Below are 26,903 nucleotides of genomic sequence, written 5' to 3'. Positions count from 1 at the left end.
CATTGTACGTATTATGGTCTCTAAGTCTGTCCCCATACGATTTATGACAAAGACAATTATCCAGTTTTGAAGCAGCCCTTTGGATCGACTCCATCCTATTTATATCCTTTGAAGATGTGATCTCCAGAATCGCACACAGCATTCCATATAGGGCCTCACCAGAGACTTATTCGCATTTCAAAGTGGGGTTTTTATCACGCTATGTATTTTTATTGATTCTTATTTGATGCTGTTTATTAACTGATGTTATATTTAATGATCTGTGTGTTTTGGAAATTGTATTTTTTAACTGAAAAGTTCCAGTTTTCTGTTGTGATCCGCCCAGAACTGTTGGTAGGGCAATATATAAGAAAATAAATTATTATTATTATTATGGAACAGCATCATCAACTCCCTTTTCCTACTGACCATTCCTCTCCTTATGTACCTAAGCATCTTCCTGGCTTTGACCGTCACTTTTTCTACCCGTTTTGCCTAGGGTTACCAGACATGTGGATTTACCCGGACATGTCCTCTTTTCAGAGGACTGTCTGGATGGCTTTTCAAAACCCGGCACTGACGAGAGGAGCCAGACGAGAGGAGAGACAGAAGGAAAGCAAAGAAAGGAGGAGGCTGAATAGTGAGAACAGAAAATACAAAAGAGAAGACATGAAGGAAGATGACAATTGAAAAGGATCAGAGAGAGGGAAGAGGAAGGGAGTGCAGGGGACAAGGCAACACATGCCCACGGCTTCTGCTCACGGGCTCCAGCCACCGACAGGACCGAATGATACAACCGTTCACTCGAACTGACCCTGCCTCACCTCATCTTCCACCACGCCTCCGTCAAATACTTTGGCCACCAGCTCGTGATTGTGTCTGTCCAGCAGGAACACGGAGCATCTGCCAAAACAGAATGAGGAGAAGCAGGTTTTAACCGTTTCGAGATGAATCACTGGCCCAAACTACTCCCTGGGATCCCCTGCATGCAGATCGCACAAAAACAGGTGCATACATTTCTACAAATAGAGTACTAAATATACCTCCCAGGGAGAATTGTCTACATCTTTTCTATGTACACATGAAAACAGGCTCAAATACTGCACATGGCTACTGACATGTGAAAAAACAGATGCCCTGTAAGATATGGTCTACAGTTATGTGCTCTGAGCACAGGTGTCCGTGGAGAGACAATTTGTACGGAGCTGCAGTGTATATTTGCGTTTGATAAACTATCCACTTGACATTTAAAGTTTCAAGTTTATTTATTATTTGATTAATCGCCTATTCCAAATTCTAAGCGATGTACAAATTGGTAAAATAAATTGTCTAAAATATACATAAAATAGACCATATAATTAACAAGGGGATAAGTCACAAAACAAACTAATTAAGATAAGACAAGAATACAATAGGACAGGTGGGATAGAAATGCAATCTTAGATAGGAAAGAATCAACAATTAAAGATAAAACACAACAGGAATCGAAGGACAAATAAATAAGTAAAATAAAAGTAGACAAAAGAGCAATTAACGAAAGAGCAAATTAACATTTCAATAAAGTATTGAACGCATCTTTAAAAAGAAAGCTCTTAAGTTGGCTCTTAAATTTTTCCAAATTCTTCTCCTCTCTTAAGTATATCGGGAGTGAATTCCAGGTCTGAGGCGTCGTAACAGTAAAAATAAATTGCCTTTGAGTATTGATAATTTTGAGAGTGGGGATGATCAAAAAGAGTTGGTCATTTGATCTCAAAAATTTGGGAGAATTATAAGGTATCAATGCTTTATAAATAAAAGCTGGAGTTTTATATAATAGAGATTTAAATGTAAGTAAAGATAGATGTAAGGAAAGAGTGTGGGGCAGTGGTGAAAGCTACAACCTCAGCACCCTGAGGTTATGGTTCAAACCTATGCTGCTCCTTGTGACCCTGGGCAAATCACTTAACCCCCCCATTGCCCCCAGGTGCATTAGACTGTGAGCCCACCGGGAAAGTTGGGGAAAAATTGTTGAGTACCTGAATAAATTAATGTAAACCTTTCTGAACTCCCCTGGGAGAACAGTATAGAAAAATGAATAAATAGTGTGAAAAGTTACAGCCTCTGATATCCAGAGCTGGTATTGTGATGTCATAATGCCTCACTCCACCAATAAGAGCCAACCTCATCAGTGATGTCACAATGGCTTCATTGTCCTTTACTTGGCTCACCTCTACTACATTTTGATTTCTAGAGTGGTGCAGTGGTTAAAGCTACAGCCTCAGCACCCTGGGGTTCTGGGCTCAAACCCACGCTGATCCTTGTGACCCTGGGCAAGTCACTTAACCCCCCCATTGCCCCAGGTACATTAGATAGATTGTGAGCCCACCAGACAGCCAGGGAAAAATGCTTCAGTACCTGAATAAATTCATGTCAACCATTCTATGATCCCCTGGGAGAACAGTCTAGAAAATTGAATAAATCAATCACTTGTTGCAAAATTGATTTTTGGGAAACGTAAATTTGACCCCGTCACTCTGTTGCCCAGATGTTTTAGCTCTAATTATTTAAAGATACAGACATCTTTTATGACACGGGCTATTTGCATACAACTCATTAACAAGATATGTCGTATAGTGCTGCCTGCACATTTCTTATGCTTTTGGGGGTTTTAAGGTTTGCGCAATGCTTTTTACATCACCATTTTATCTTTTATTTAATTTTGTCTGTTCTTACTCTACTTCCATTTCTTTTTTATTCAATATGAACTTTGCATTCTGTCTAATCATTATTACTTTTCAATATAAGACTGTTTTATGGATTGTTTCGATGTCATCAGTTTGATTATAAATGTATTAAGCCACATATATGTGATTTGATTGTTTATACAGGATCAAATTAACTCTGTGGTCAAGAAATATTTCTTTAACCTGCGTTTATTGAGGAAGGTTAGACATCTCTTTCATCACCGACATTTTTCCATATTAGTTCAGTCTATTATATTATCTCATCTCCATTATTGCAACGTCATCTACCTCAGTATCACAAAAACTTGTCTTCATAGATTGCAACTGATTCAAAATACTGCTGCGAAATTGATTTTTGGGAAACGTATATTTGACCACGTGACTCCGTTGCTCTAGAGTCTCCATTGGCTCCCGGTTTACTTTAGAGTTCAATTCAAATGTGCTTGTGTTGTCTTTAAAATCCTATATGGTATCTCTACTCCTCTCCTTCCTTTATCTTGGAACGTCTACAGATTTTCTTTTGCAAGAGGTAATCAGCAATTTAAATGATCTCTTCCTTCCAAGAAAGGGATTAAAGGAGTCAAGATTTTTAGTCAATCTTTGATTTTGAAGTTCTCTCAACTTTGGAATGATCTTCCATTTCTTTTAAAGGAGTTCTGGCTCATTTCAATTTTTTCGTAAATCTTTAAAAACCACTTTATTTGCTAAACACTTCGAAAATTAATCTTCCGAAACTTACAAAGGCGCGGTAGCCTGCCGCGCTGGTACCTAACGCCTCCATTGACGAGGTGTTAGGATTTTAGGCTGCCGCGTGGGTTAGCGCGGGATGAAATGTCCGTCGCGCTAAGCCCCATAGCGCGCCTTGATAAAAGGAGCCCTTAGTCTTATTCTTTACTAGTCTTTAAGCCCGTTACATTAACGGGCGCTAGAGCAGATGTCTGTCTGGATTTTTTTCTTTGTCTCTCTCTCTCCTTGGACGCTGTCTGTCTGTCATTCATTCATTCTGTCTGTGTCTCTCCCTGGCCCCCCTGCCTACCTGTATTTCTCTGTTGCACCATGCCTGCCTGTCTCTCCGTGGCCCCTTCTGTCTCCCCCCCTCCCAGAGCAAAGCATGATTGTTTTCTGCCCCCCCCAGCACACTCCTTTCCCTCTCCCCCTGTTGTGTCATGCCTGCATGCTCCGTGGCCCCCTTCTGTTCCCCCCTGATGATTGCTGTCTGCCCCCTCCACTCCAAGCAGCCCCCTTTCCCTCTCCCCCTGTTGTGCAATGTCTGCCTGCCCCATGGCCCACTTCCTTTCCACCCCCCTCCCATTCTTACCCTCCCTCCATTCCTTGAACTGGAGCTGGGGCTGCATCGTTTACCTCTCAGCCCAGATCTCCTCCTTCATGGCGGTGGGTGGGGCTGCAGGAAGACCGAGTGTTGCGGCAGCGGCAACCCCGACTCCTTCAGCACCATGTCGGGAAGGTGGAGAGCGGCCTATGAGGTTCGCTACAGCGGCTGGCGAACCTCAGCAGGCCGCTTTGAAGAGCAGCGGCAGCGGGAGGGAGGAGTCCCTGGAACACGCGCCTCCAGCTAGCGCAGGCGCCGTGAGGAGTGACACAGAAGCACATCTCACGCCACCAGGACTCACGATCATTCAACAGCGCATGCGCGCGCTAGGGTTTTATTATTATAGATGGTTTTTATTTGAGTCGAGCTTTCTTAGATTGATGTCTCGGTATATAAAGCCAAGCCTTAGATTAGATTAGATTATTGTTTATGATTTTTAGTATGTCCCTAGTCCCCTGAGGAAGGCTTGGGCCGAAACTGGGATCCTAGTTGGGACCACTACGAATGAGAGTGCTTCTTCTGTTGGACTAATAAACGTGTCTCATTCGATTGCTGTCAGACACTGCCGTCCGCTTAATATTCGGACTAAAGAAAAGTGACCACGTTAGTCCCTCCTACAGACTGCTGCACTGGTTGCCAACAGAGGCACGTATCCTGATCAAGTTCTCCTGCTTCTGCTATAAACTGGTTTGGGGATTGGCCTCGCAACTATTTACTGTCTCACTTCGAATTCTACTCCCCCCCCCCAAGGACTACCAGAAACCACAGCCTCTTTGCCTTTCCGAAAATCGCAGGTTGCAGATACCGAACCTTTCTGGATAGAACATTCAAGTTTCAAAGCTGGTAGGCAGCAAACGTGGCTAGGCTGCCTCATTGATGGCGCCAAATTGACATGCGGCGCCTTTCGGAAAGAAATAAAGACCACCCTGTTCAATAAATTCATTTCCTAGCCAGACTTCTTCCCCCCTTTTCAAAGCTACCGCTTATTTTACTGATTCCACTTTTCCTCATTAATGACACCCTGTACTCACTGTCTGTTCAATGTTCTCTTCACAATTTGTATCCAGCTATTTGCTGGTTTTTTTACAACCATCTCAATGTTAGTTGTCAAAAAAAAAATAATTAAGTATATCTTTCCTCTTGCCAATTTGACACTGTAATCTCTTCTTTATCTGTACACTCTAATTTGCTGACTGTACAGCTAATCTTCACTGTGAAACATAGAAACATAGAAGATGACGGCAGAAAAGGGCTACAGCCCATCAAGTCTGCCCACTCTGCTTACCCACCCCCTGTCTATGCCCTAATGACCCAATTTCCTTATCTTGACCCTCGTAGGGATCCCACATGGGTATCCCATTTATTCTTAAAGTCTGGCACGCTGTCTGCCTCGATCACCTGCACTGGAAGCTTGTTCCAATGATCAACCACTCTCTCTGTGAAGAAATACTTTCTGGTGTCTGCAGCAGCCACTCTCTCCTCCTCTCCCTATTGGCTAAGGCTCTTAACATTTGCATCTCCTCTTCCTATAGGCTAAGGCTCTTTACACCTGCATTGTGATGTCATAGAACTTTCTGATTATAGAAACATGATGGCAGATAAAGGCCAAATGACCCATCATAGAAACATAGAAGATGACGGCAGAAAAGGGCTACAGCCCATCAAGTCTGCCCACTCTGCTTACCCACCCCCTGTCTATGCCCTAATGACCCAATTTCCTTATCTTGACCCTCGTAGGGATCCCACATGGGTATCCCATTTATTCTTAAAGTCTGGCACGCTGTCTGCCTCGATCACCTGCACTGGAAGCTTGTTCCAATGATCAACCACTCTCTCTGTGAAGAAATACTTTCTGGTGTCGACATGAAATTTTCCGCCCCTGAGTTTGAGCGGGTGCCCTCTTGTGCCCGAGGGTCCCTTGAGAAAGAAAATATCATCTTCTACTTCGACATGTCCCGTGAGGTACTTAAATGTTTCGATCATGTCTCCCCTCTCCCTACGTTCCTCGAGAGTGTAGAGCTGCAATTTGTTCAGTCTCTCTTCGTACGAGAGACCCTTGAGCCCCGAGATCATCCTGGTGGCTGTCCGCTGAACCAATTCAATTCTGCGCACATCTTTATTGCCTAGAAGTCGTAAGATTATGGCGGTACAGAAAAATAAAGTTATTATTATTATTATCTCGCTTGCCTCTTTTTTGTGTGTATTTTGGCATTGATTTTATCGAGGCTGGTTTTGCGCTTTTCTCTTTGTGCTCCTACCTTATTCACCTGCACGTCTTCTCAGATCTATAAATGACTGTCGCATGGTTGTACCAGAACCTCGTTTAGCTCAGTTTGAATCCACCCGTGACGGTTTCATAGCACCTTCTCTTTGGAACACTTTACCCACAGAAAGGCGCGCTGAAGGGTCCTTCAAAAAAATTCAAATCCAGCCTACAAATTTGGCTCTTTGAATGTGCATTTTCCCCCTTGCTCAAGTCTTGAACTGTGGTCAAGCGATCCCCCCCCGCCACTTTCTCCTGCGGGCATGTTTGTTCTCTGTGTAAATATGATCTTCTTTCCTGTCCACTAATGGAGTTCTTTTTCTCATTGTAATCTTAGATTGTAAACTAATTGGTCCTGCAAGTCAGTTTAAGCCAGTGGTCTCAAACTCAAACCCTTTCCAGGTCACACTTTGGATCTGTAGGTACTCAGAGGGCCGCAGAAAAAATAGTTAATGTCTTATTAAAGAAATGACAATTTTACATGAGGTAAAACTCGTTATAGTTTATAGATCTTTCCTTAATTGCTTCTGATAATTTCAGCTATGCACAGCTGAAAGCAGTGCAACATGCAGAAAGTGAGAAACTATCAAAGTATCAACTGCAAGAGACAAGATTTTGGACCAATTATTTTGAGGCCCTCGGTATTATAAAGAATGATTCTTTGTGGAAAACTTGTGCCTTAAGTGTCCGGCGGTCGCGTCTGCAACCGCCTTCAGCTCTCACCTCCTCCAACACCGGACACAACCACCATCTTGCATCAAGCGGTCACCGCCAGGAGAGGTGCCGAATTTCGTGAGAGTTCATGAGATGACGTATACACGCTGAACTGCCTCCAATGGTTACCTTACGCCCGCCTCTCTGCTGTAACCTCACGCAAGCGCTTTCCTCCATCTTTTTCGCGATTGTGAGGTGGAGTGAAGAGGACAATCGCATACAGACGCAGGAAAGGGAGGCGGGCAACGTTCCAGAACACAACCACCGGACACGACTGCCGAATACTTAAGGCACAAGTTTTCCATACAGAATCATTCTTTATAATACCGAGGGCCTCATAATAGTACCTGGCGGGCCGCGTTCAGCCCCTGGGCCGTGAGTTTGAGACCACTGGTTTAAGCGCTACAGTAAGTGGTGAATAAACAAATTGTTCCCATTTCCAGATCTTTTATAAATATGTTAAAAAGCACCAGTCCCAGTTAGTGGCATAGCAAGGATAATTGACGCCCCTTCCCATCCTCTGCTCCACCCTCCGCTCTTTCCCGACCCCCCTCCCCCCCACCACCACGCTTGAGCCCCCTTCCCTTCCCCTGTATCTCTTTAATTTTTCCAGCGGGAGCAGCATCACAAACTTGCTGCCCGTGTCACGTCGGCTCTCCCTCTCATGTCACTTCCTACATGCGGGATCTGGACGTGACGTCAGAGAGAGTCAGCACCGATGTGCGCAGCATGTTCGTGATGCTGCTTATGCCGGGAAAATTAAATAGGTGCGAGGGAAGGGAAGGTGGGGGCCGGCACCCCCACTAAGATGGCGTCCAGGGCAGACAGCCCTCAACCCTCTAACTACGCCACTTGTCCTAGTACAGATCCTATGCGTTAGTCTTTTTTTCTGGTTTTGGGTGAATCTCATCCGTTCCGTCTAAGCACAGTTCTACGATAGACACACCGTCTTTAGAGAATAGCACTTAGTGGAGGTGTTTGAGAACTGTTTTAAAGAATGACATGGGGACCGCTTACCGTGGTAAACCGTGGTCACCGCAGTAAATCCGCAGGAATGGAGACATTTGCAACTGGTTTACCGCAGGAATGGGGACAAGACCTTTCACCGCCCCATGGGAATGAGTACTGCCCGGTGGGAGTGGTGAAAAGTCTTGTTCCTGTGTGCCCATGTCAGTCTCGGCATCTCCTCCCCAGCTCCTCTTGCGCCTATTTTACCTTCAGGAGCCAGCCATGCTACGATGAAGACAGAAGGAACCCAAAACCAAAGCCTGAGACCAATGTGAATTTAAGAATAAAATTACCAGACAACAAAAGGTAAAAATTTATTTATTTATTTTATATTTTGTGATTAGAATATTTCAGATTTGAAATATGTATCTTGCTAGAGCTGGTATTAGACATAATTGGGGACCTCAAAGCCCAGGCTGTGCTTCTTTAGCTTCCAGCTGGCTTAGGGCTCTCTCTCTGACCAGAGGGCAGTTGCCCTAGTTGCACTCCCCTAACATTATTCTTGCCATGTGTGACTAAAGTATTCTGTTAGTTTGATTTTTCTATGTAGCATTCTGTAGTAATTTGGTTTGTTAAGTTTTCACAATAGCGGAGGGGATATTTGTGAAAGGGAGGGGAGACAGGGGTTTTGTTGATCCTTGCTCTGTGTTATTTGTGTTTATAAAATGACAATTGTACAGAATATTGTCTCTTTTTATACTTTAATAAAATAGGTTCAGTATAAAATCATAACTATTTGAGTCTGCTTGTGCAGATGAGATCTGACAGTTTGGCGGGGATGGGGACTGAGCTCACGGGGACGGGGCGGGAACGGTGATAAATGTTTTCCCCGTGTCATTCTCTAAACTGTTCCTAGAATTCTCCCCTACACGTGCATCTGGTTTGGCCAGGAGGTATATCTGCAGTGTTCCTGGCTTCCCTAAAGGAGGGGAAGGGCTCAGAATTTAATCTTAGATTCCCCACATGGCAGCTGGATTCTGAACTACTGACCCAAGGCAAGGTTTTAGAACATAAGAACATAAGAATTTGCCTCCACTGGGTCAGACCAGAGGTCCATCCTGCCCAGCGGTCCGCTCCCGCGGCAGCCCATCAGGTCCGCGACCCGTGAAGTGGTTTCTGACCACTTCTATAACCTACCTCAAGTTCTATCTGTACCCCTCTATCCCCTTTTCCTCCAGGAACCTATCTAAACCTTCCTTGAACCCCTGTACAGAGTTCTGGCTTATCACCTCCTCCGGAAGCTTGTTCCATGTGTCCACCACCCTCTGAGTAAAAAAGAACTTCCTGGCATTTGTACTAAACCTGTCCCCTTTCAATTTCTCCGAGTGACCCCTAGTGCTTGAGGCTCCCCACAGTTTGAAGAATCTGTTCTTATTCACTTTCTCTATGCCCTCTATGTCCTTACTCAGAGAAACTCTGGAAACTGGGGATTTGGTATGTGCTTTAAACTGACCTGTGATTGGATTTCAGGAGATCAAACCCTGCAGGAGCACCGTGTGTCGAGCCCAGCTAATGAACATCTGTGTCCTTGTGTGTTCCCAAAATCAAGTATTTCCTTGCTTCCATACCATCCCTCGCATATCTTCTGCTGGTTTCACAATTAACACCCCTACAAAATTCCCAACCTGATTTTGTTAGTTTCTGGTAATACAAACTCTTCCGTCTACTTCATATTAAAAGATGGCCCCTGGAGGGGGGGGGGGACGGGGGACTCACATTTCTGCATTGCTAAGGTTCCTTGCTTCTGTGATAATCTCCTGCAACAGCACAGACACATCATCTGAGGAGAAAGAAAATGTTACCATTAGTTACCGTCCCCCAAGTTCTGTATATGGCGCCATAACTTGTCCGTGCAAATTATTGTACTCACCTTAATTGATTAATTGGGCTATTTAGCATCAGTAATTGGCAATTAACATTTAGTAATAAGTTGCATAGCAAGGGTAGGAAGCACCCCCCTCTCTGTCCCCCCCCCCGCTCCTTCCCCACCACCCACGCCACACTCACGCCTTCCCTTCCCCCCATACCTTTTTACATCTTCGCTAGTGCGAGCAGCTTCTCCGCCCTTCTGCTCGCTCCAGCATCGGCTTTCCCTCTGATGTTACTTCCTGGCCCTGCAACCAGGAAGTGATTTCAGAAGGCAGCCAGGCCGGTGCGAGCAGCAGGGCAGAGACGTTGTTCACACTGGCAAAGATTTAAAGAGATATGGGAGGAAGGGAGGGCACAAGTGTAGTGTTGGAGGGAGTGGAGAGGTTCTGGAACCCCCACCAAGATGTCACCCAGGGCGGTCTGCCTCCCTTTCTCTTACTACGCCACTGCTAGGAATTGATGCTAATTGGAACTAATTAAAAGTTACGTACACAACTTTTGGCAATGCTTCACAGTCTTTTGCTCTCCCAATTCACTGTCTCTAACAGGGTCCTGCAGCTCCCTTCTCCCATAGGGTACTGCGATTATTTTCTGTAATACCTCAGAGGGTGCGGCAGTTAGTTGCTGCCGTCTTATGTAGATTTATGCGATGTTGCACCCCTTTCCTTCATAGGGTGCTTGCCCCTCCTTCCTTCTCCCATATGCAGGACAAGATTAATTTTTCGAGGACCCCTGGATACACAAGTGCACCCCTTCCATTCAGTGTCTGCCCCCCTCTCTCACCCCTCTCCCCACTTCCATTCAGTGTCTGTCCCCCTTTCTCCTCACAATAAACATAAAGCGCCACTCAACCTCTTACCCTTACCGGGCCATCTCCATCCCTTATCCTCACCTTTGTGGACACTTTCCAAAACCAAAGTGCTGTCTCTCAGATGGGCCCTGACAGGGAAGCTGTACTCACTAGTTGCACACGGCTGCCCTGAAGCTTCTCCTCTGATGCAACTTCTGGTTTCTGCCGTATCACGTCAGAGGACAAGCTTTGGGGCAGCCGCACGCATGCAAGTAGTGAGAATGACTGCCGCATCAGGGCCCCTCTGAGAGAGAAAACTGGTTTGGAAACGTTCCGTGTAGGTAAGGGGAAGGGAGGGAGATGGCCCGACAAGGGGAAGAGATGCTCAGACAGCAGGATCCAGGGAAGCTGCCCTGTTTACCCTCCGCTAACACTGGCCCTTGTCATAGCACCACACCGGCAGGCCCTCCTGATGTTTTTGGGCCCGAGGATTGTGCCTACTGGGCCTACCCTTTAATCTGGCCCTGCGCATAGGGTGTTGCCCCCTCCTTTCTTCTTTCATAGGGCACTGCCCCCACTTCCTTCCCTCGTAGAGTGCTGCAGTTAGGTGCTGCTGCCCCTTCCAATGGGACGCTCATTGACTCCCCATCCGTTTCCAAATACAATTCAAACTCCTCTTATTGACCTATAAATGAATTCACTTGGTAGCCCCTCGTTATCTCCCCCTATGTGCCCCACTGTGAGTTCTGCTCAGCTAGTAAGCCCCTCTTATCTGTGCCCTTCTCCTCCTCTGCCAACTAAAGACTCCGCCCTTTCTGTTTTGTTGTGCCATATGCCTGGTACAAACTGCCTGAATCCCTACGGCGGGCTCCGTCACTGGCATTATTCAAGTCCAAGTTAAAAGCCCACCTTTTTGAGACTGCTTTCAACTCTCACCTTGGGTTCGGCATCCCCAACCCTATCTCTCATGTCTGTCTAAGTTAGACTGTAAGCTCTTCCGAGCTATTAAGTGTCAAAATGTACAGGGCTGCGTATACCTTTCTGTGCTATAGAAGTGATAAACAGTAGTTTTCTCTTGTAAACTTAGTGCCTTATTAAGCATTCATTCACATGAGGTTGACTTAACATAAGAACATAAGCAGTGCCTCTGCTGGATCAGACCTGAGGTCCATCATGCCCAGCAGTTCGCTCACGCGGCAGCCCAACAGGTCCAGGACCTGTGCAGTAATCCTCTATCTATACCTCTCTATCCCCTTTTCCAGCAGGAAATTGTCCAATCCTTTCTTGAACCCCAGTACCGTACTCTGCTCTATTACGCCCTCTGGAAGCGCATTCCAGGTGTCCACCACACGTTGGGTAAAGAAGAACTTCCTAGCATTCGTTTTGAATCTGTCCCCTTTCAACTTTTCTGAATGCCTTCTCGTTCTTTTATTATTCGAAAGTTTGAAGAATCTGTCCCTCTCTACTCTCTCTATGCCCTTCATGATCTTGTAAGTCTCTATCATGTCCCCTCTAAGTCTCCTCTTTTCCAGGGAAAAGAGTCCCAGTTTCTCCAGTCTCTCAGGAATGAAAGGTTTTCCATCCCCTTTATCAGACGCGTCGCTCTCCTCTGAACCCTCTCGAGTAACGCCATATCCTTCTTAAGGTACGGCGACCAATATTGGACGCAGTACTCCAGATGCAGACGCACCATCGCCCGCTACAATGGCAGGATAACTTCTTTCATTCTGGTAGTGATACCCTTCTTGATTATACCTAGCATTCTATTCGCTCTCTTTGCGGACGCTGTGCACTGTGCCGTTGGCTTCATTGTCATGTTCACCATTACCCCCAAGTCCCTTTCTTGGGTACTCTCATTCAATAAGATCCCTCCCATCGTGTAGTTGTGCCTCGGGTTTCTGCTTCCCACATGTAATACTTTACATTTCTCAACGTTGAACTTCATCTGCCATCTTAAGGTCTACTTGTGACTGAATTTAATGTGACCTGCAGAGCACGGGCCAAAGTCATGTCTGGAAAGAAACTACTGAAGCAGATACAGTTGGAAGATGAAACAAGAACTTTATGAATAATTAAATCAACATGATTACATTACATTAGTGATTTCTATTCCGCCTTTACCTTGCAGTTCAAGCCGGATTACAAAAGATTTCTCAGGAGGTTGCAAGAATTGTACCTTTACATCAGAATTGTCATAAGAATTGCATAGGAATTACATAAGAATTTATGGGAACTTGATGTGATACCTGTTGGGTAATTAGATACATTTTAGATTTGAAAGGGGTAGAGAGTGTGGTAGGTGGAGATTGGGAAGGAACTGGTCGTGTTAAATAGGTTTTATGTATTTTTTGAAGAGTAGAGTTTTTGTTTCTTTTTTGAAGGTTTTGTGGTCGAAGACAGCAGATTGGTGATTTGTCTGTCTAGTTTTGCTGCTTTGGTGGCCATTAGATTGTCATATAGTTTTCTATGTTTGACATTTTTGGTTGGTGGGTGCGTGAATAGTGAGTGGGTTCTTCTGTGCCTGGTTGAGGTGGATTGAGTTAGTCGGTGGTTCCGGTAGGATGGGCTTTCTCCATTAATAGCTTTGAAAAGTAGGCAGTAGAATTTGAAGTGTATTCTTCCTTGTGTTGGGAGCCAATGTGAAACGTGGTATGCTTCTGTGATGTGGTCATATTTTTTCAATGAGTAGATGAGTCTTAAGGCTGTATTTTGTATTTTTTGTAATTGCTTTATCATGGCCGTTGGGCAGGGGAGGTATAGTATGTTGCAGTAGTCAATTAGTCCAAGGATAAGAGATTGTACCAAAAGTTGGAATTGTTTCCTGTCAGAGAATTTCTGGATTAGTCTTAGGTTTCTCATAGTCACAAATGATGCTTTTATTATTTTGTTTATTTGAGGTTGCATGGTACAGCCTCTGTCAATCAGTACTCCAAGAAGTTTTAGTGTGGGTTGAATGGGGTATGAGATCGAGTTTATTACTATGTTTGTTAAGGTTGGAGTTTTGCTGTTTTCTAGGAGGATGAAATTTGTTTTGTCAGGGTTTAGTTTTAGTTTGTGTTCAGTCATCCATGTTGCTACTGTTTCGAGTGTTCTGTGTATTGTGCTTGTCATGGTGGGTTCTGGGTGGTCGAAGGGGAAGAGAATGTTGATGTCATCTGCGTAGCTGTATGAGGTTATGCCATGTTCGTCTAGGTAGGAGCTGAGGGAGGCTATGTATAGGTTCAATAGTGTGGGAGATAGAGGTGAGCCCTGGGGAACTCCGCATGGGTTGGACCATGGTTCTGATTTTTCTTTGTTTGTTTTAACCCTGTAGGTTCTGGATTGTAGGAAGCCTATAAACCATGAGAGAACCTTGCCTGAGATTCCTATGGAGTCTAGCGTTTGTAGGAGGATGTTATGGTCTACCAGGTCAAAGGCTGCAGAGAGGTCTAGTTGTAAGAGCATGATTTTCTTGTCTGTACTTAGATGTTGTCTAGCTGTGTCCATTAGTGTTCCTAGTAGGGTCTCAGTGCTGTAGTTGGTTCTGAAGCCAGACTGTGTGGGGTGGCGTAAGTTATGGTTTTCTAGGTATGAGGTTAAGGTTTTGGCTACTAGGCCTTCTATCAGCTTGATGTACAGTGGGATTGAGGCAATGGGTCTGTAGTTGGATGCCTGATCATGCCTGACATGGGCTGCTTTAGGGGCAAAACATACCTTTTGGTGTATAATAATCACGTCATCTTAAGGCAATACAGGATCTCCAAACTTTAGGGGGTCTCTTCAGACAATATAGCCCCTGAATCATCCCATAATGGGTGAAACATGGCCATATCGGGCATCATTTTAATTTAATTACTAGTAATGTTCTTGTTTCATCTTCAACAGCTTCTTTCTTTTGGAACTTGAAGACCTCTGTTTCCCAGAAGCAATTCAAATCTGCTTTACCAAATATTCAACCTCAGATTGCTCTGACACTCAAAAATTCATCTTTTGGCACCCACACATCTCTTTATGAATTCATATTTATTCATTTATTCAATTTTTTAGCCCATCCTCCCATAAGAGCCCAGGATGTGTTACAAGTTATATATATACTATAGGTTTGCAATATGGTGATCTGTTTGGTTTTTGGGTTTTTTTGTGGGACCTATGCTATGGAATCAAGTACTGTTGTTCATTTTTTCCAAACTATCATTTAAAAAATTTAAAAATGACTCTGACGTTTTTATCCGATTGTGCAATTGATAAGCCCTGTTTTCACTGAACTTGCTGAGGCTGATTTTCAGACTGCAGGAGGCAGACTGGCTACTACCTCCTGCGGACAGAGGTGAATCTGGAAATTCAATACCAAGGCCATATGCAGTGACTAGCATTGAATTTCCAATCTATTTTTGGTCATGGTTGACACAGCTGGCCAACCAATATTCATCGGCTGAACTCATAAACTGTAGTAGCCAAATATTGACCTGATATATAAGCGGGTCTATCTGGCCACTAATCTTAGCCATCCAATGGATATTGGGGCTGACCAGCTATGTTGCATGACATAGACAGGGACCGAGCTAGCCATTGATCAGGATATCCAGTTGAGGTAGTTGACTATCCCCCATTGAATATTAGCGTTTAGCCAGCTTAGCGCTTGAAGTAAGACTTATCTTTCCTGTATTTTCACTGGAGTTCATTTCTCTTCTTTTTATTGAATTAAATTGAATTTCTTTGACCTACTTAATAAAGGCAGTATGGTAAGTATCTAATAAGCATAGTCATAAATATCTGAAACTCTTCTGAGAGAGTTTTGAACATATAGAAATATAGAAACATGATGGCAGATAAAGGCCAAATGACCCATCCGCAGCATCCACTATCTCCTCCTCCTCCTATCGGCTAAGGCTCTTAACATTTGCATCTCCTCTTCCTATAGGCTAAGGCTCTTTGCACCTGCATTGTGATGTCACAGAACTTTAGTAACATAGAAACATGATGGCAGATAAAGGCCAAATGGCCCATCCGCAGCATCCACTATCTCCTCCTCTCCCTATTGGCTAAGGCTCTTAACATTTGCATCTCCTCTTCCTATAGGCTAAGGCTCTTTGCACCTGCATTGTGATGTCACAGAACTTTAGTAACATAGAAACATGATGGCAGATAAAGGCCAAATGGCCCATCCGCAGCATCCACTATCTCCTCCTCTCCCTATCGGCTAAGGTTCTTAACATTTGCATCTCCTCTTCCTATAGGCTAAGGCTCTTTGCACCTGCATTGTGATGTCACAGAACTTTAGTAACATAGAAACATGATGGCAGATAAAGGCCAAATGGCCCATCCGCAGCATCCACTATCTCCTCCTCTCCCTATCGGCTAAGGCTCTTAACATTTGCATCTCCTCTCCCTATTGGCTAAGGCTCTTAACATTTGCATCTCCTTTCCCTATTGGCTAAGGCTCTTTACATCTGCATTGTGAAGTCACAGAACTTTAGTAACATAGCAGATAAAGGCCAAATGGCCCATCCACTGTAACCATTATTTCTTCCTCTCTCTAAGAGATCCCACACCTTCTTGAATTCAAACACAGTCTCTGTCTCTACCACTTCTTCCGGGAGACTGTTCCACGCATCTACCACCCTTTCTGTAAGAAAAATATTTCCTTAGATTACTCCAGAGCCTCTTAACTTCATCCTATGCCTCTCCTTGCAGAGCTTCCTTTCAATTGAAAGAGACTCGACTTATGCGCATTTACGCCACTTAGGTGTGCAGATCAGTAAGCTGTTTGGGAACCCATCGTGTACAAATGTATTATGTCATAGCTGATATCACAATTTGCAGCCATCTGTTGCTCTTCCCTATTCAAGGCATCCGCCCTATTAATGTGCGATGTTGATAGGCGACCAGAACGACCTTCATTGGTTACGCCTGTTCTTTCCACTTTAAACCTTTTTACCCACTCATAAACCTTTTGTTGATTCATGGTGCTATGTCCATACTGAGTCAATATCTGACGGTGAATTTCCATAGATTTCAATCCATCTTCCCAAAGAACGTGCACGACTGCATGTTGTTCTTTGATGGTGCAATCTTGCAATGGAGAGTTCATGTTTCTGACCTTGTGGTTGCCACATGATTAAAGGCCGAGTGCTGCACTGTGAGTAGACGAACTATCCAACAGACAATGTACAAGTACAACCTGCTTTGTGCCCGCGTCGGCTCATCCTCTGATGTCACTTCTGGCGCCTAGGAAGTGATGTCAGAGGATGAGCCGATGCTGGCACGACAGCAGGTTTGGAGTTGCTCCTTGCGCCAGGAATGTTAGAGAGGTATGGGGGAAGGGAAGCTGCATGCGCGCCTGTGACTTGTAGCTCTCTGTCTCCTCCTCTTCTACCTGTCTGGGATGGGTGACCATGGGCAAAGACTCCCATTCTGCTCACATCCCCCTATTTCACACGGCAGATAAAGACAGATGGAACCTGCCGTCTTGCTCTGGAGACAGCGGCAGAAATGTGTTACTTTAAAAGGTACACAGCAATTTGTCAACTTCAGGCAGGCTTTGCCGAGTGTGTTGATTTAATCTTGGCTCATAAATCCACACAGCCTTGCCTTCGGGGAAGAATCCTCTTTTGCTAGTTTTTATTCATTCCGTGTAAGGCTGAGATAAAAGCAACAGACTCCAAGCTCATTCCGTACATCACCAGTGGCAGTGCGACACCTCGTCCTCTCTCTCAGGGAATCCATCAAACTGTAGTTTCTCTGAGTTCTGCTCCCTATGGTTTTATGCCATCCAGCAATTTCCAATCAAGGAACTGGTCCTATGTACAGACAGTGGTGCGCAAAAATCTGGAACCACTTGTGAATTTTGCATTCTTTCAACTTTCTGACCTTTTCTTTTCTTTGTTGACCCAATAGATTTCTTTGTGTACCACATTATAAGGGATAAATTTGGCTATTGGAATTAATGTTTTAAGATCACTTGTTTCTAATTTTACAATTTTGTTGAACATAGTTACTATCATTTTTACCGATCATGCTTCAAAAACTGGATCAAGACTGTCCAATCAGCACGCGTTGTTTCTGAGCAATCAGGAGGCTGCGTTCATCAGCCAATTACAATCCAAATGTCTAGGTAACAGGGCAAGTATAAAAAGGGCAGGCACTGGTCGGCATACATGAAGAACGACACGGTGCTACTCAAAAGGGTCCAGAGAAGAGCGACTAAGATGGTTAAGGGGCTGGAGGAGTTGCCGTACAGCGAAAGATTAGAAGATGGGCCTCTTCTCCCTAGAACAGAGGAGATTGAGAGGGGACATGATCGAAACATTCAAGGTACTGAAGGGGATAGACTTAGTAGATAAGGACAAGTTGTTCACCCTCTCCAAGGTAGGGAGAACGAGAGGGCACTCTCTAAAGTTAAAAGGGGATAGATTCCGTACGAACGTAAGGAAGTTCTTCTTCACCCAGAGAGTGGTAGAAAACTGGAACGCCCTTCCGGAGTATGTCATAGGGGAAGACACCCTCCAGGGATTCAAGACAAAGTTAGACAAGTTCCTGCTGAACCAGAACGTACGCAGGTAGGGCTAGTCTCAGTTAGGGCACTGGTCTTTGACCTGGGGGCCACCAGCGTGAGCGGACTGCTGGGCGTGATGGACCACCGGTCTGACCCAGCAGCAGCAATTCTTATGTTCTTATGTTCATACAGTTTCTGCGCCAACCAGGACAGGGCTTGGAACCTGACATTGGAGGAACGTATTTGGATTTTCGTGCCGCCAGATGGCCAGCAAAGTCGGCTGCAGTCGCAGCACAGTAGTAAAGATTGTACAAAAGAAGAAAATGATGAGTTCAGTGGTGGAGAAGCCTGGGTCCGGTCATCCGTGGGCATCAACATCACGCCAAGACCGTGCACTTCGATGCATTTCATTTACCAATCACAAGTTGACCTCACCTCAGCTACTGCGGTGTCATCGGTATCAGTTCATCAACGGTTCATTGCAGGCGCCTGCAGCTTGGTCCGTGGGGCTGCAGAGCCACAACAATATCCAAAGGCACAACTGGATCAAGTGGGCCCGGAGAAACTCAAGCTGGACATGTGATTTATGGTTTATTAATCTCGTTAAACCACTCATTCATTTTACTGGTCCAAGCGGTTTACATGATACAATCAAATAAAGCCAAAGTAAAAAAAGAATTCCATTGTTAGATAGAATAGACCTAACTCACACAACAACAAACATGCAGGATAACATTCACTCCTAAATAAAAAATATTAAAATTTCATAGGATTGCTGGCTGAGGACCCACAAATCATTTTAAAAATATGGGTTAGTTTAGATTGGATCAAATCTTGACCGAATGCTTCTTTTTAAAAAAATGTTTTTAATCTAATCTAATCTAATCCTTAGGTTTGTATACTGCATCATCTCCACGTTCGTAGAGCTCGACGCGGTTTACAGTAGGAGAAATAGGAAGGAACTACAACAGAGGGTTAGAGGTAGAAGTGTGAAGAAAATTTAGAGGACTTGGGATGCCAAGATAGAAGAGTTTCCTTGATTCCTAAGTTGGAGGGAGACTTACATTTTTTGAGAAAAGCCAGGTTTTCAGATGTTTGCGGAAAACTTGGAGAGAGCTCAAGTTCCGAAGAGGGGAGGTAAGGTTGTTCCAGAGCTCAGTGATTTTGAAGTGGAGGGAGGTCCCTAGCTTTCCTGTGTGGGAAATGCCTTTTAGCGAGGAGAAGGATAGTTTTAATTTGTGGGAGGATAATTTTAAAAGATTTGAATTTTTCCTCTAATCTTGGCACAAATGATTCCTTAAGTTTTGAACTGCAAAAAAAATAAAAGATATACCAGCCCCACCCCCCCTCAATGACGCCCCCCCCCAGGAGTCAGAATGGAGGCAGAAGGGATGTCTACTCCCTCCTGTCACCGCAATCCTCCCTGCACTTCCACCCCACATGGCCCCCTTGAACTGACTCCTCCCCCTTTTCCTTCCTAAAAAAAAATTTGTAGGACGGATACCCACTCCCTCCTGCCAGCGTATGCCCCAGATCCCCTTTACTCCCCTGAACTTCCCCCGTACCTGGTAATTAGGTGACATAAGGAGCAATGTCCAGCCCTCCTGCTCCTCAGACCCACCACTCAATAAAGGTGGGCTTTCCCCTTCCTGGTGCAACCTGGGATGCACAGGGAGGGGCCTAAGGCCCTGATTGGCTCAGATGGAGGGACCTTAGGCATCTGAGCCAATCAGGACCTTAGGCTCCTCCCTCTGTATCCTGAGTGGGTTTTGTTCCTGCCCCCAAAGACACCACTAGACCACCAGAAATTGTTCATTGGGTAAGTCTCTTTTATCTGGACATTTCTCCTCTACTGTCAACTCCAGACTCCATCCCGTGTATCTTGCCTGGAATAGACTGCCTGACTCAGTACGTCAAGCTCCGTCTCTGGCAGTTTTCAAATCCATGAGAAATTCCCTAACCCTTATTTGTCTGTTTTGATTAGATTGTAAGCTCTATTGAGTAGGGATTTTCTCGTACATAGTTTAATGTACAGTGCTGCATAAGTCTAAAAGTACTAAAGAAATTATAAGTAGTAATGGTTTATTCCTGCCCCTGAAGATACCAATAGACCACTAGACCTTCCTATGGTAGGGCCCTTGTGGGATGGAGAGATGTGTTCTCGGAGGAGGGGGCATAGAGAGAGGGAGACACTGCTGGGAGGTGCTGGCTCAGGAGGGGGACTTTTTTTGATTGGAATGGGAGGAAGGAGTGGAGGGGGGGGAGTTTCATTTATGGTTTTGGTTTCTGCCAAAACCTAGTGTCAATTTCAGTCGCAGATTCGGTTTTAGCTCTAGGAGGGAGAGAAATGAAATGCAATAAATGAAGGCGGACTTACTCTTTGTGATCTCTGCTGTTTAATGTCTATTGTGCATATGATACTGTGTGATCTCCGGGACTGGCACTTTCTGATCCTTGCAGCTAAAGCTCACAGCAAAATCCCTCATCAGCCATCACAATGTAACAAATAGCCACCACTTCCTGTCTCCCCCACCCCCCAAAAAAGTCAAAGCAGGAGACAGAAGTGACTTACCTAAGTGAGTGAACAAGTTCTTGGCTACCTGCAGTAGAGCCTGTGGGAGAAAGAAATGCCAGCAGCTTAGGACACGCTCTATTATCGGTATTATTAACCTTTTTCTATCGTGTGTCCCGGCTGACGGGACGTTCCAAAAATGTCGTTGCCATCATATGTCCCATGGCATGGGACATACAGTATATGACAGGAACACAAAATATTTGAATTTACAGACTTAGGACTTATTTACATTATGTTTACAATAGCCGTAAATGATAACGTGAATAATACAAAACTTTGGTAAAATAATTACGATTGGAACCAGCGTAATATAAAATTTGTTACGATAGGAAAAGGTTAAAGTAATAATAAATTTATTCTTACATACCGCCAGACCACGAATGGTTCTAGATTTGCAGTATCTAAGTTATACAGGAAAAAAATAATAAATTTAAAGCAGAGAAATTGGTAAGGAAATGCTGAGGGCTGCTTGGGTGCAGGGAGATCAGAGAGATAAGAGTCAGAGAGTCTGCAGCAGGAAGCTCTATCATTAAGAGCCCCAGGGAGCTGGAGAGCAGAGAGTTTAAGGATTTGTGAGGAAAAGGTGTGTCGCTTCCGAGTGAACATTTGTACGTCTGCTCTGGAGTTGGTGTGTGGAAGAAGTTGATATTTTTGAAATATTTCCTGTAAATGTTTGATTTCATGAAAAATGCTGCAAATTAAACTGGCTTTCGGGCTGTTGAGCTGTGTACTGAGAAAACTGTAAAGCAGGATGCGGCTCATGTTGTGTGAGTTGTGGGTCTAGACCAGGGGTGTCAGAGTCCCTCCTGGAGGGCCGCAATCCAGTCGGGTTTTCAGGATTTACTCATCTTTACTAGATAATAAAACTCCACTAATAACTAAAACCATTTCGCCCCTGGTACACAGCAGAACTTCATTTGATAAAACAACAATGACGTTCATTGGAGCGGAAATGGCGAAAAAATAAAACACCAACTAATCTTCAAACCTACAGGGACAACATCTCTCAGTAGAAAATAAAAATCAATCATGCAAAAAAAACTTATCATTCCAAAAGAATTGACAAAGCTAAAAACTCTTCCGAATTATATAACATTTTAAAATCAATAGATCCAAAAAGCAACATAAACAATTCTACTCAAAAATCTACACTAAAAGCCCAAGAACTAGCTGATACTTTTGTTCAAAAGATCGACAATATTCGTAATTCCTTTTTGTCACATACAACAAACAATTTCCAAGTTACCGACGTTATTAAATCTATTCCAATAGCTAAATGTTCAAATTTTAAAACCCCTTCAATTCAAGACATCGAATCCCTTCTAAAACAAGTTAACCTAAAAAACTCCCGATCCGATAATGGAAAACAGCAATCATTACTCCTATAATTAAAAAACATAAAATTAGCATTAACGAACTATCCAATTATCGCCCGATAGCTAACTTACCTTTTTTAGCGAAATTAACAGGAAAATTGGTTTTTAACCAACTTTCTGACTTTATTGAAAATACAAATGCACTTCATCCTAACCAAACAGGATTCCAAAAATTTCATAGTACAGAGTATTCTTTAATTGGTTTAACAACAAACATTCAATACTTCTTAGACCACCATAAATCTGTTATTCTTTTCTCTTTAGATATCTCCGCAGCATTTGACACCATCGATCACAACTTACTCTTAAATAGATTAGAAGAAATAGGTATAACAGAGAACGTTCTTTCCTGGTTCACCTCATATTTAGAAAGCCGTAAATCCTTAGTCAGGTTTAACAATGAAGAATCCACATCTTATTCCTCCTCATTTGGTATTCCACAAGGATCCATACTGTCACCTATGCTGTTCAATATTTTTCTCTCTCCGTTATTAGTCATTTGCCAGTCCATTGGCTTCATTCCATATTCCTATGCAGATGATATTCAACTTATTCATCCTTTAGATCCAGAAAATACCACTGATATCACTTCCATTAATCATAAATTAGAAATAGTACAAAACTGGCTTAATGCAAATAAATAAAACCAAATCAATGTTATTTTCCTGGAAAAGAGATCTAACTTTGTCAAATCCTTTTCTTCTTAACAATATTCCACTTAACTTAGTCTCTTCTGTTAAAATCTTGGGAGTAACAATAGATGATAAATTGGATTATCATGAACATATCTCTATTACAGTAAAAAAAAGTGTTCCTATAAACTAAGAATGATTCGTTCAATTGCTAAATTCCTCAGCTTAACATCAATCAAGATACTTATTCATTCATTAATAATATCTACACTTGACTACTGTAACGCTCTTCTTCTCAATATCACACAGAAAGAAAAAAGGAGATTACAACTAATACAAAATACAGCCATTAAATTAATATTTAACGCAAAAAAATATGACCACGTCACACCTTTGCTAATAGACGCTCACTGGCTTCCAATAAGTCATAGGATTACATACAAAATTATATTACTCATCTTTAAATCACTATTAACAAACGAACCTTTATTTATATCTAGATATTTAATCCCACATACTACACAACGACCACTACGCTCATCTGGACAAAATTTACTTACTGTTCCTTCTTTAAAAATTATTGGAACACGTAGATCGGACATGTTCACCGTTATGGGACCTCAATGGTGGAACGCCCTACCACATTATATAAGAATTGAAAAAGATATTTCTACATTTAAAAAATTATTAAAGACTTATTTATTCAAAGACGCTTTTAATAACTGAAATTTATACGCTTCTTGGATTTGTTTTTTATAATGCTAAGGTTTTAAACTTCCCCTCCTTTTGTATTTTCCATTATTTCTACAAAAACTTAAAAATTGTAACTTTTTACCTTTTCTCCTCCCAACTCATGTATGTATAATATGTACATTGTTAGTTTTGTTTTATTGCTTTTTATTGACTTTGTACATCACTTAGTAATTTTAATAAGCGATTAATCAAATGCATTATTAAACTTGAAACTTGATTTCCCCAATGAATATGCATGAGATCTATTAGCATACAATGAAAGCAGTGCAAGCAAATAGATCTCATGCATATTCAATGGGGAACCCTAACCCTAACCCTGGTCTAGAACGTATCTTATACCTGTTGGTTCTCGTGATTTATTGAGATTTCTAAATTAAATTGGGAGTTATATTTCAAAGGAGATTTGATAATAACTTTTAAAATGTGTTTCAGAAGTTAAAGTGGATTTTTGAGACTCCTGTTGCTAAAAAGAAGAATTAAGTACTGGGAAATAGAGCGTTTTAATCCCTTCACTGTGTAAGATCACTGATTCAACTCAGATTCAAGTTTGTTAAAAAATTTTTGTACACGCGATGTCAAATACTTCAACTACAGACCTGTGAGCCTTACGTCTGTCCCTGGAAAGATGGTTGAAGCACTGATCAAGGATAGCATAGTCCGGCACCTAGATACACACGACTTGATGAAACCCAGTCAACATGGGTTCAGGAAAGGGAAATCATGTTTAACGAATTTGCTTCAATTTTTTGAGACCGTGAACAAGCAAATTGATAGTGGAATGCCGGTGGACATAATATATTTGGACTTCCAGAAGGCATTCGACAAAGTTCCGCATGAAAGACTTCTCAGGAAACTACAATGCCATGGAATAGAGGGAGATATACACAGGTGGATAGGCAAATGGCTGGAAAACAGGAAGCAGAGAGTGGGCATAAATGGGAAGTTCTCAGACTGGGAGAAAGTGACTAGTGGTGTGCCCCAGGGCTCGGTACTTGGGCCGATCCTATTTAACATTTATATCAATGACCTTGAAGACGGAATATCCAGTGAGATCATTAAGTTTGCAGACGACACAAAGCTATGCCGGACAATCAGAACGCAGAAAGATAGCGAAGAACTCCAGAGCGACTTGTATCAGTTAGAGAAATGGGCAGAGCAATGGCAGATGAAGTTCAACGTGGAGAAATGCAAAGTAATGCATTTAGGCAGTAAGAATAAGGAACACGAGTATAGAATGTCAGGAGCAACTCTGGGCAAGAGCGAACAAGAAAGGGACCTGGGTGTACTGATAGATAGGACCCTGAAGCCGTCGGCACAATGTGCGGCAGCGGCAAAGAAAGCGAACAGAATGTTAGGAATGATAAAGAAAGGAATCATGAGCAGATCGGAGAAAGTCATAATGCCACTTTATAGAGCAATGGTCAGACCACACTTGGAATACTGTGTCCAACATTGGTCTCCCAAACTAAAGAGGGATATAAAACTGCTGGAGAGGGTGCAGAGACGAGCAACGAAGCTAATAAGAGGTATGGAGAACTTGGAATATGAGGAACGACTCAAGAAACTAGGACTGTTCTCCCTTGAGAAGAGGAGGCTGCGAGGGGACATGATAGAGACGTTCAAAATACTGAAAGACATCGATAAAATAGAGCAGAAAAACAAATTATTTACACTGTCCAACGTGACACGGACAAGAGGACATGGTTTAAAGCTAAGGGGGGACAAGTCCAGGACAAATGTCAGGAGGTTCTGCTTTACGCAGCGAGTGGTGAACGCCTGGAATGCTCTTCCACAGGAGGTTATTAAGGAATCCACTGTGCTAGGATTCAAAGGCAAATTAGATGCACATCTCCTTATGAGAGGCATAGAGGGATATGGGTGGTAAAACTACATCAGGTGTATACCTGACTGGGCCTCCGCGTGTGCGGATCGCCAGACTCGATGGACCATGGGTCTGATCCGGAGATGGCAGTTCTTATGTTCTTATGTTCTTAATGCATATGACAATTTAAAATTGGGAAACAATAAAATAACTTTATACAAATAAACATACAGTGTATACGTACAAATAATTACCAGTACAAATGGAAAGGAGGGTGAACTACAATCTTTAAAGAAAATAGAGGTACATTTAGGGGAAAAAACAACTGGAGGGTAATAGAAATTAATCTTGAAAGCATAGCTAAACATGGAAAACGTGGAAAAGAGGTAAAGGAGATTATTAGAGCATATGCTTTAATGATAGAAGAATTATGTTATCTATGTCTCAAATGCGCCTCTATACAAGTAACTTTTTCAAGAGCTTTTCAATTTTTCTAGTGAGGATTCACTACGTACGTAGATTGCTAAGTTGTTCCAGATCTGGGGTGCTATAACCGAAAAGATAGTAGATCTCCTAGCACCTATTACTTTTAAAGAAGGGATAGTCAGCAGATGTTTTTCTGTTGATCTAAGTGTCCTGACTGGAAAAAAAGGTGTTTAAAGCTGGTTTTGGGGGGGTTTTGTTGTTGTTTTTTTCTAGAGTGCATTCCTGCAGTCTTTTCTAGTTGCTGGTCTGCTGAGATTTTGGTCAGTATACACCGTTGTGTAAAGTTTGAAGAATCTGAAACTATTTTTTTTGGGGGGGGGTTGAATGTTCTTCTGGGAAATGAGGGTCCGGAGCCTTGGGAATGCGCAGACGTTAACGTAATGACGTCACGCGCATGCGTGGAGGCCCTCTAGATGGGTCCTGAGCTTGAAATTACTATGCTGGGGGGGGAGAGGAGGAGAGACGCTGGCTGACTGCCTACAGGACGTGGCTCTCGCCACGGCAGTTTGTGATACGCTGCAGCATCCTGTTTCCAACGGTGACCAATCCAGGTTGGAAGTACTTGGCAAGATCCCCAAAAAGAGGAACTGATTTGATGCTGCTTATTCCAAGTATAAGCGGTGGATTTCCCCAACTTCATCCCAGAGTTCAGAACTTACCCCCTCTTTTACAAAGGAGTGCGCACTAACCGCTAACGTGTGCATGTTATCCTATGGACGCATTAGCGATAAGCGCACGTGTTGATTTAGCGTTCACCACACGCTTACCGCACCTTGGTAAAAAGCATGCGCTACTCTTCCTGCATGCAGCTGTCTTTCTGTTCCTCAAGTGGCCTAGTAAGAGTAGGAGCTGCCTGGGCAGTGGCAGCCCCCCTCCTCCCAGGCCCTCCGCTCCTTCTGTGGCCACCCCCACTCCACATTTGCACTCTCCCTCCTCTCCCCCGTACCTCTAAATCTTCTCCACCTTGAGTGGCTTCTGTAGAATGCTCCTCCTGCCAGCATTGGCTTTCCCTCTGATGTCACTTCCTGGCCCCGTGATCCGGAAGCGATTCAGAGGGGAACCAGGCTTGTGTGAGCAACAGGCAGAAGTTGCTCCCACTGACGAAGATC

General features: G+C 43.4%; 1 protein-coding gene across 1 annotated transcript in view; it reads right to left on the bottom strand.

Moving 5' to 3' along the window:
• The window catches only part of PDE2A (phosphodiesterase 2A), a 505,027-nt gene that overhangs the window by 62,425 nt on the left and 415,699 nt on the right, over window positions 1–26,903 (bottom strand). The window contains exons 14-16 of the mRNA XM_033947538.1: window positions 20,723–20,762; window positions 9,734–9,797; window positions 804–882 (exon numbers count right to left, since the gene is read on the bottom strand). Of these exons, the coding sequence (XP_033803429.1) occupies window positions 804–882; window positions 9,734–9,797; window positions 20,723–20,762 (183 nt within the window). The remainder of the gene's footprint in view (window positions 1–803; window positions 883–9,733; window positions 9,798–20,722; window positions 20,763–26,903) is intronic.

Source organism: Geotrypetes seraphini, chromosome 6, assembly GCF_902459505.1.
Source record: "Geotrypetes seraphini chromosome 6, aGeoSer1.1, whole genome shotgun sequence".
Lineage (NCBI taxonomy): Eukaryota > Metazoa > Chordata > Amphibia > Gymnophiona > Dermophiidae > Geotrypetes > Geotrypetes seraphini.
This window is presented reverse-complemented; position numbering and strand designations above follow the sequence as displayed.